Source organism: Urocampus carinirostris, chromosome 15 (assembly GCF_059441175.1).
Source record: "Urocampus carinirostris isolate Australia breed hairy pipefish chromosome 15, RoL_Ucar_1.0, whole genome shotgun sequence".
NCBI classification, from domain to species: Eukaryota; Metazoa; Chordata; class Actinopteri; order Syngnathiformes; family Syngnathidae; genus Urocampus; species Urocampus carinirostris.
Genome location: NC_142363.1, coordinates 13,362,776 through 13,373,093, shown reverse-complemented (window position 1 = coordinate 13,373,093; position 10,318 = coordinate 13,362,776). Strand labels below are relative to the sequence as shown.

The following is a 10,318-nucleotide window of genomic DNA, read 5'->3' as shown; positions in this document are numbered from 1 at the left end:
CACTGGGCTCTCGTAGGCGTCAGGGCCGGTTAGCTCAGTTGGTTAGAGCGTGGTGCTAATAACGCCAAGGTCGCGGGTTCGATCCCCGTACGGGCCATAAGTTTGTTTTTCCGTTATTAGGCAACTTAAATGCACCAATGTAATGATTTATTGTAAACTAATTAAAACGGCTTTCTATTTGTAACTGATAACAACTGGTCCATATTTCCAGAAATATTTTCAAGTACTTAGAACAGCCATATACCTGCTTTAGTTCCTATTATTCCTCGCTATCTGCAACATGAACACGCCACTCCCATATTGTCAAGAAGAGGCCGATGACTGGGAGTTCAAAGGGTAAAATGTGCTGCGTGTACACAAGACAATGTGCCTCAGTGTTGGACTGAATGCTGCTTCATAGCATAAATTACAGAACACACCATTCAGGAATAGACACAAACCATAAAGAACACCAGCTGCTCACTGGCTTGCTTTACAGTACAGTGCACTAGTTTATCCAATTTCTGCTTGTTCAATTTTCTTTTTTAGGTTTCTCTTAGTTGTCCTAATAGTTTCTTCACACCTGATCCCACTCTTAATTCCAGATAAAATCCAGCACGACCTGACCCACATCCAAGCCTGAGCATTCAGCTTGATTTGGATACCGGAAATGTAATATTTTATTTGTGAGGTCACTGGAGGAGGAGAAGTGATTCATGATAACAAATTAAAGCCAGGTCTGGCTTGTTTGGCTTCTGGCATGGGTTTAAGATCTTGCCTATACTCTGGATGTTCTTTGTTTGTGTATAACATGCACAGTTAGTAGTAAACCAATGGAAAAAGACTGATAGCATCTCTGCTACTGGGCAAGTTATTTTCTCACAAACCTTTTGTGGGGTCACAGTCAGTTGACCACAGGGTGGAAGAACTATCTGCCAGTGTGAAGCACGTAAAGCAATGATTATAAGATGGATACGTGACTTTGTGAGGAACTTCAAAGTTTGTTAGCTTTGTTCTGAGCTAAAAAAATTCTTGCCCAAAAAGGTGAGTTGCTAAAGGAGGGGTCGTCTTACTTTTTGAAGCTGGGAAGTACTTCTTTGTTATTAATTTTATTATTTCCTTGAAAATCAAAAAACCCCATTAGGGATTAGCTACTTTTGGAACTAGGCTTCCCAGGTGTCCTTTGGCGACTATGGTGTTTTTGACCCGTGTGCTGATGTCTGGAGACACGGCAAGGTTCCAGTGATGATATTTTTTGTTAATGGCATGGAAAAATACACAAACTATTTAGTAAAAAATTAATATCTGCCCTAATGTGTTGTAAAAATGTCAGGCTTGAGTGTCTGACAAGAAATGAGGGATTAGGAAGGAAGATGGTAAAACATTTACTACAGTGTTGTGAAGATCTGCCTGACTATAGTCTGTTAAAATAGATGACTAAAAGCAGATATTTCAAAGAGGAGGAACCAGTGAAATTTAAAGCTTTTACTTAATTACCAATTACACAGTTCACCATTGTTATGAAAATTAAGATTTCAAAAAACACTTTCCATATTTGCACTACTAAAGGCGCAAATACAAGTATTAGGGAATGGAGAGTGACTTTGTGCTTGTCACAGCAGTTTTTTGTTAGTGTAGCATGAAAATGTTAAAAGTAAGAAAAAGGTTTGTTTCACATAAGGTCCAAACACCAACCCAAACTCAAAAAAGGATGAGTGACATTTAAAAACCTGCTTCTGATTGGCCGGTGCTGTTAAACCAGGAAATGTGACAATTCTTGTTGGCCAAACCCTCCGTCACTTAAATAACAAACTGTAACTATGAATCCTTGAAAATAACACAGTGGTTTGCGGCTATGTCACATCGCGATATCGATTCGATTTCGGTTATTCGTGCAGCCCTAATCCAAACTCTGTTTGCTCCCTCTATAGTTTTAAATACGCACACTTGCAAAGTATGTTTGTGTGTGTTTGTAGTTTTGAGGCGGACGTAGTAGAGGACACCATGACAATGTTAAACTGTGAAGTGTGGGCTCTCGGATTGTATATAAAACCCGCATCCTATTATCAGGTGTGCCTTATGTGTGTGTGAAATACAGCTTTGGCACATGTACCGTATTTTCCGCACTATAAGGCGCACCTAAAAGCCTTTATTTTTTTCAAAAGCTGACCATGCGCCTTATAATACAGTGCGCCTTATTTATGGATCAATATTAATTCGCAAAGTCTTGCAAATAACTTGCCGCCGCCGACTAGATTTTCCCCCGAACGCCAAGTAGTCCGCGGTGTATGCTGGGATTTATTTACCGGCGTTTCATTGGCTAACCAATGTGTCAATCATCATTTGAATGGATTACTATTGGCTAAAGTTATTCGGAGGTCAAGGGGAGGATCCTTTTCATCATTTACAGGCTGGCATTGACTTAAACGGCAAAACAAAGCCTGCAATTGGCCGAAAAAGATGAATGCGTATAGCATGTGGCTGACGGCATACAGAAAGCATTTTATTCTCTTTATTCTCCTGGATTTACTAAACTCACGGATATAAGAGGACCACGGCTGCACATTATTATGAACACAACGACTTCGGTGACTTTCTATATTATCCCTGTATCTTGTTTCAGACTGAACTCGATGTTTCTGTGATAATGGATGGAATGGAGTGTCTATTTTTAAATTAAACTCAATTCCAAGTGTTTATTGTCATATATACAGTAAAGTTGCGAGCGAAAAAGAAAATAGAAACTAAGGAATGGATGGCATTTCTTGAATCCCAAGACTTTAACCTTCCGAATGATGGAACGATGCATTTGAGTGACATCGTACGGACACCGCATCCACACGTGTTCTCGACACGTATTTGCATCTTTGCAAGCTTTCGGAATGTTAAGGGGGTAATAAGTTTGACTGAACTATCTGACTGTTTTTTCGACGTTCCCATTGTAGCGCCTTATAATCTGGTGCGTCCTATGTATGTCAAAAATAGGACCAAAAACTATTTTTTCGGGGTGCGCCTTATAGTGCGGAAAATACGGTAACTGAGACTGCAGCTCTCAGTATGGTGTGCCTTATGGTTGTGAAAGTACGGTACTTTCAGAGTCCAGATGCATTTTTTTTATCGTTTAAAAAGGGGATGTCCTGCAAATTTTGAATTTAACAAGTGTATCCTTTAAAATAATTAGGTGCGGTGCTTATTTTGCCCAGCAGAACAGAAGGAGGGAGGATAAGGGAGGTAAAATGTATTTTCTGGGCTATGAGATTCTACGAAGGACTATGTTCTACGGCTTTTGGCTCATGAGAAGTTGATTTGAATTGTCTACTGGATTTAAAAAAGTCTGGCTTCTTCTCACATAACCGCGCCATTTCAAACAGTGGTGCATGCATAAAAGTAGAACTTTTTTCTAAACAGTGGAGTAACTTTATTTGTCTTGTTACGGTACTTCCGACAAACTTGCTTTGTACTGCCTCAAAAATATTGGAGGGCTGGTGAAATGTGGCTCCCATCTACAGCGTTCATTAGCACAATGTATTCATTTATTTATTTATTTTCATTGCACTATTGTTACATTGCACTATTCTTCATTCTATTATTATCATATTCTCGATTTCTTCTCTTCTCAAATTCTCTATATTATGTTTTACCCTGGAGTGCCATGTCTAATAAATACCATTGCCAATTAAGTCAAGTCAAGTCAAGTCATTTTTATTTGTATAGCCCTTAATCACAATAAGTCTCTAAGGGCTTCACAGATTAGTACACTATGTTACACAGACTCCTCCTTGCTTTCAAGTAATTCACTCTTGTAGCACAGTAGGTAGTGTGTAGATGTCATAATTTGAAGGTCCTAAGTTCAACCCTTGCACGGGTCATACATTTCTAATTTGAAATTGTGGAAATTTTAAGGTACTAAAGTACTTAAATCTAGCTTGAAGTTTTTTTCCACCAAAATCGGCATCGTTAGCACTCTAGGTGACCCGTCAGTTTTATAACCTGATTGTTGTAAGTTCAAACCTCTCGTGATGTATTATCTTCTAAAGCATCCAGTTCATGTTCTCAGGTGAACCGGATGGGTAAAAAATGTCAACGCCAAAAATTCACCTTTGTTTTTTAGAATTATGCTTTATTATTCATCTTACATATGTAGCCTACCCTACAAATTAGATTACCAAATGTTACGGGACCTTTCCTAAGCACAACACATTTAAAATCTTTTTTATGTTTGGAATTTAATGGGTTAAAAATTGTTTATTTTAACAGTGAAGTAAACACAGCTTTACATCTGAACCAACTCACCACAAACATCTAAAACAAACTAACTCATGGCGGAGCTATGAATAAAAAAAAAAAATGCTTGCTTCAATCATCGTACTGCTTTGAAATAGATAAATGAATAAATAAATATCAAAATAAGAGTTTATTGCCATTAGATCTTTCATAAGAGTAAATGGGCAATAACATAAGATCAAACTACTCGGCTGGGCCTACTGAAACTGAGAAAATACTGCACAATATTGTCTTTAACATAAATGCAGACTGGACCTTTGCTCTTTTACACCTTTACTGCCCTCTGGTGGCGAGAAAGGGCACTTAGTTTGCATTTACTTAACTTAAAACAACAACTTTAAATCAGGGGTCTCCAACATGGTGCTCTCTGAAAATAACTCACCAGTACTGGGTAATTCTGATTTTCGAATGAAATGATTTTTTTTGATTGGTCGATTGAGACAATTTATCACTACTTCCAATAATTTCACGGATCCTTTAACCATCAGGATTGTCGAGAAACCACTACCACTTCCAAACGTGAATCCTATAGTATCGGTTCCTATGGTTACCAGAAGCAGGAAAAACCTCCTGATCCGACTTGGATACAGCTCCTTCATCATCTGTTTACCATTGTTTTTCGGTGTAAAGAGTCATCCTACTCTTCTGAGATTTGCCTTACCTTAGCGTAGATGTGCAGCAGGGTGCGCTAATACTGATACTGGGGAAAAGCCATAATTAACCTTGTAATAACTTAGTAAAAACATAGTTAAAAACATAATAAGTTATTCTAGCAATGAATAACATACTGAATGTCATTTGTGCTAATTAGTAACAAAAAGTAAAACATGGAATGAAAATGAAATGATCTGCATTTATATAGCGCTTTTCAAGTCAATGACTTCCCAAAGCGCTTTACAATGTGCTCCATACATTTCGTTCTGTGTACATTGTTACAAAGAATGACAATACAAAGGAAATTATTATTATTATTATATTTCCCAATCGCGGCCTTGCAAGCATGTAAGTCAAGTCAAGTCATTTTTATTTGTATAGCCCTTAATCACAATTAGTCTCTAAGGGCTTCACAGGTTATTACATATAAGAAGTTTAGGTTATTCGTATGCTATAGAGTAAAAGTGAGTTTTAAGCTTAGATTTAAACATTTCCACTGAGGTTGCAGATCGGATCTCAGGGGGAAGAGCATTCCACAACAGAATGGAGAACGCTCTTGAACCAGCGGAACACTTCTTGGCTCTTGGGATCACCAGAAGACCGGCGCTCTCGGAACGAAGGCTTCGGGCCGGGACATAGGGGGAGAGGGGAGTAAAGCACTAACCTGCTTATTGGGAGTATTAGGGTCTCAGTGTCTTACCCAAGGACACTTCGACATGTAACACGTACGAGCTGGGATTCGAACTGGGATCCCTTGATCCCAAGACGAGCGCTCTACCTCCTGAGCTACTGCCGCCCACAGGTCTCAGCCTTAAAAATGTTGGAGAACCCTGCTTTATATAGGAATGAGTTCTCGGCGGCGCAGTGGTTAGCGCGTGTGCGTCACAGTTCTAGGGTCTTGGGGACCTCCTGTGTGGGTTCAAATCCAGCTACTGGACTTACTGTGCGGAGTTTGTATGTTCTCCCCGTGCTTGCGTGGCTTTCTTCCGGGCACTCCGGTTTCCTCCCACATTCCAAAGACGTGCATTTCAGGTGGATTGGCCGGTCCAGATTGTCCCTAGGTGTGAATGAGCGAGCAAGTTGTCTATCCCTGTGTGCCCTGCGATTGGCTGGCAACCAGTTCAGGGTGTCCCCTGCCCACTGCCCGATGATTGCTGGGATGGGCTCCAGCACCCCCGCGACCCTACTGAGGATAAGCGGTGCAGCTAATGAGATGAGATGAGATGAGAGTTCAACACTTTTTTGTTTTTACATACTCAGAATTTTACAACAGGCCTACAGAAATTATGTAGCGGGCCGTATGTATGCCTGCCTGTTCTAAAATCAGTCTCATCCTGACATACTTGAGCAAAAACTGAAATTTTGCTTTTAATATCTTCCCGCAAAAGAGCCCTCTTAACGCAGTAGGTAGCGCGTCAGTCTCATAATCTGATGGTTGTGAGTCCAACCCTTATACTGGGCATTGATTTGTAAAGTTTATGTTGTTAACACATACAGAAAAATCGACTACTTTAAACATTTTAAGGACACCTCAGATGACACTCCCCACGTTTTCAAATCTCGTTTTTTTCTTTGTAGTTTTGGATGAAGATGAAGGAGAAGCTTTTGATTTTGATGACAGCGACATCCCTGAAGCAGACCGGCCACCCCCTAAGCTCAACAATGCGGATCAGAGTGTGTGCCAATCGGCGGAAAGCGACATCCCCATTCCGGACCCCCAAGTTCCTTCCATTTTACCTGACCCCCCTCCCTCAGTGGAATCACCGAGGGATGTTGAAGAAGCAACTGAGGCAACAGCCGAAAAGTCTCTTCTAGATGTACCGCTGCCCCCTCCACCTGAAGATGTTTTTGAGGCTGATCCAGGTTTGTGTCGAACAGACTTGTTGGCTTCTTTTATGTTGTTATGTTTTATTCTTTAAACAATAACATTGGGACATAGTGTATTAATCTTAATTCATTTTTTAATGGATTTGAATAATAAGCAAAAATACATGGATTACCATAAAAACGTGCATTTGTTTATACACTTGTATGTGCTTTAGGGCTTTTTTGTGTTCTCTTTTTATTTTTTGTTTAGTTTTTCTTCGCATGTTTTTCTTTTTCCTTTTCCTCTTTTTCTATATTTTCTTGATTTTTTAATTTTCTTTCTCCCTCTTTTTTGTTTTCTTTTTTTCCCACATTACATTCTCTCTCCCCTTTTTGTGTTTTGTTTCTTTTCATTTTTTATTTTTTTTGTCTTTGTCTTTCCCATTTTGTTTTTTGCTTTTTTCTCTTTTTCATTCTTTTGATTTTCTTTTATTTTTATGACTCCTTTTCTTTCCTTTTTCTTTCTTTTTTCTTTCTCTTTATTTCTCTTCTTCCTCTTCTTTCTTTCTCATCTTTGTTTCTTACTTTCTCTTTCCTATTTTTTCTTTCTCATCTTTGTTTCTGTATTTCTTTCTTTCTGTATTTTTTTCTTTCTCACTTTTTCTCTTTTTCCTTTCTGTCTCTCTCTTTCTCTCACTCTCTCGATTTCTCTCTTGATTTCTCTTTCTCTCTCTCCATTTTTTAACTTTCTTTCTTTCTGTTTTTATTTCATCTCCCTTTCTTTTTTATTCCCCCTTTCTTACTCTCTTTCTCACCCCCCCTTTTGTACTCTTTATTTTTTACACTCTTTCTTACTCTCTTTATCTATTTATTTTTTCTTCCATCCCTCTTTATTTCTTGAAGGCTGGGCAAAATGGATTATAAAACTTAAAATGAAATGTCACATAAACGTGCATTTCTTAAATACCTGTAAGGTCAATACATTTCTATCCCTTTTATATAAGCCTCAACAAGTGGAAGGAGACATGATTGTCTGCCATCTTGCTGCTATAGGTACAACTAAAACGTGAAAGGCTGGTCAAAAAATAAGAAGAAAAGTTGTGCAGTTTGGTCATTTTGAGTCTCCTTAGTTCATATTCATTCTTTTTAGCACCCGTTTCCAGTTGCACTACACACTACAGTGATCTTCTATGTTTTTGGCACGTGACAGTTCTTTTTGCTAGTATGTTTTAATGTATTGTATTTGATTTGCAACCGTAATTTGCTGTCATTGCCTCAAATTTATATTAATCCACTCACATCAGGGAGTGAACAACAAGAAGTGTCCAGTGATGCCCAAAGCGCTCCAGTGGGCTCCTCCAAAGTCAGCCCGTACTCTGTGATCGACATCACTCCACTTGAGATTCAGCACAACGAACAGCCGGAGTGCTCTGCAATGCCTGCAGAATCGGAAGAGCACAAAGAACCGGTCGGGGAAGCCCTCGATGCCCAAGACAGCCCCGGTGGGGTCACTTCAGGTTATTCCGTACCTGGGCCTTGCAGCTATGCAACTCCATCGAGCGTACCGCTAATCATGCCCGCTTACACCACGCCTGTAATCATTCGGAACCTCTCTGTGGATGAAGACGGTACAAACCCAATTTTCTTATACTCTGGCTGCAATTTTCTACGGTATATTTTGTGTTTAAAACACAGTGACCCAGTTTGGGGCGAGAGTTGTTTTTTATAAAACAATATATTTTGGGAGTTGAACCAATAACCCAAATAGAAGATATTTCTGCTCCTACATTTTATTCCTTGAACCGAGTGCTGCGCGAGGACAGTTACTCTTAGTAAAATATTAATTTTGTGAACAGTTTTTGCTGAAACAGTGACATAATTTAATAATTTCAGAATAATACTGCAAGATACTTGTTTTTTTTCAGTGTAAGTTCCTTCACATATCCCAGAGGTTAACACAGCTCCATTTGAGGATCCTGGGTTTAGTGCAAGGCTATAGAAAACCAAGACTGTTTTTCGCACGTTCCCTTGCCTCTGTCAAAGATTACTGTAGGAGTTAAATTCCTCTCAGCTTGCACAAAGACCCAAATATCCAAGGTCATGACATACAACTGCTTGATCAGCTTCCTCCCTCGCCTACTTTTTCCACTTAACCTTTTTTGTCATACATGAAATTAATGCTAATTTTAGTCCTCTTGGATTTTGTCGTTTGCCAAATATGTTATTCCTTTCTTAAAGGTGGTGTCCTTAACCTCACAATAGTCTACTTGCTGACGCCATCTTCTGACTGAAATCATAATTTCAGCCTTTGTCAACCTTTTTTTGCGCGTGCATTTCCTTGACATTCTCGGATACAATATGACCGTCCATTTCTTACATTCACCGTATTTATTATCCTAGATCAAAAGAAAACCACAAGCACATGCTTGAAATCACTCTCCTTCCCCTAATATCCCACGGCTCCCTTCCTCCAGTGTAATGCGCTCCGTGGCCGAAACACTGAAGGTAAAAGTAAGATAAAAGCAGACAGGCGCGGTGGAAAAAAATGTTAACACTATGTAATAAAAGAAAAAAATATCTACAAAGGCTACTTTGTTTCAATAAATTGGGGATGTGAAACATTTACTGATACCTAGTGGCACATCTAAAAACACATTTTAGTACATGCAACTCATTAGGTACATATTCCTTATTTCTAATATTTATGTACCGGTTCAGAGGTCTGAAAAGTATTCTTCTTAGTATTTTATTTTATGCTTTTAAAATGTACTCTCATTCTTCTGTTTTTTTCACAGTTACAGTGATCCGGACTGAAAATGTTCCTCCTGACAGGTGTGTGTATGGGGGGGACACAGTCAACTCCATGAACGAATACTATTGGAGTTACCTGTTTTCATTAAATTCTGTAAGAATTAAATACGACATGTTTTTTGATTTTCAAAAGTGTTTTCAGTGAATATTTTCCTGCTATTCAAGAGGAGGATGCACTGGCAAAGTGGGCATCGGATCCTGCAAACACTTCCTGGATGGAAAGTAAGAACTCATTTGCCCTCAGTCACAGTGCACTTTGTTTCATTTTCTTGAGAATTTGTCGGCCCTTTTGGGCCTTCTTCCTTTTTTATTGAGGAAGCAGACCATTGTGCACATCCTTGGAGGTTCTTTAAGTTGTTGTTTTTGTCTTTATGTTAAGATCCTGACGAGGTGATTTACGATGATGTGCCCATGGAGAATTCTGACTCAAACACAGGTACAGTATTTTTTTAATGTGTTTTTTTTCATTGCATGTGTAGAATATTATTATTGGTGTTCAGTTTCCTAATGGTATGCTTTATTTCGTAACCTCATTTTAATTTTATTTTGAAATCACAACCCTTTTATCCCAAAATGGCCACAGATGAGATGAAGAATGGCTGGGGTGGTCAAACTATAGCCCGTGGGCAACATGCAACCTAGAAGGCTTTTTAATCCGGCCTGCTGAACGAAAATGGTCAAAGTATGATGACAATATACGGTAATGGTAAATTAAGTACTGCTTATAAATGTAGGTTTTTATGCCAGCTTTATCCCCATTGTCCCTTTGTGCGTGTACTACAAA

At 39.0% G+C, this 10,318-nt stretch overlaps 1 protein-coding gene and 1 non-coding gene across 4 annotated transcripts in view; both read left to right on the top strand.

Annotated features, from left to right (window-relative positions):
* The window catches only part of arhgef10 (Rho guanine nucleotide exchange factor 10), a 67,073-nt gene that overhangs the window by 16,238 nt on the left and 40,517 nt on the right, over positions 1-10,318 (top strand). For 2 of the 3 annotated variants that reach the window (XM_088353785.1, XM_088353784.1), the window contains exons 3-7: positions 6,496-6,780; positions 8,028-8,351; positions 9,519-9,555; positions 9,668-9,756; positions 9,914-9,970. In XM_088353785.1, the coding sequence (XP_088209911.1) occupies positions 6,496-6,780; positions 8,028-8,351; positions 9,519-9,555; positions 9,668-9,756; positions 9,914-9,970 (792 nt within the window). The remainder of the gene's footprint in view (positions 1-6,495; positions 6,781-8,027; positions 8,352-9,518; positions 9,556-9,667; positions 9,757-9,913; positions 9,971-10,318) is intronic. The other variant, XM_088353786.1, reaches the window with a different exon arrangement.
* trnai-aau (transfer RNA isoleucine (anticodon AAU)) lies at positions 24-97 on the top strand. The gene has a single exon. It is a non-coding gene; the product is annotated as a tRNA-Ile (tRNA).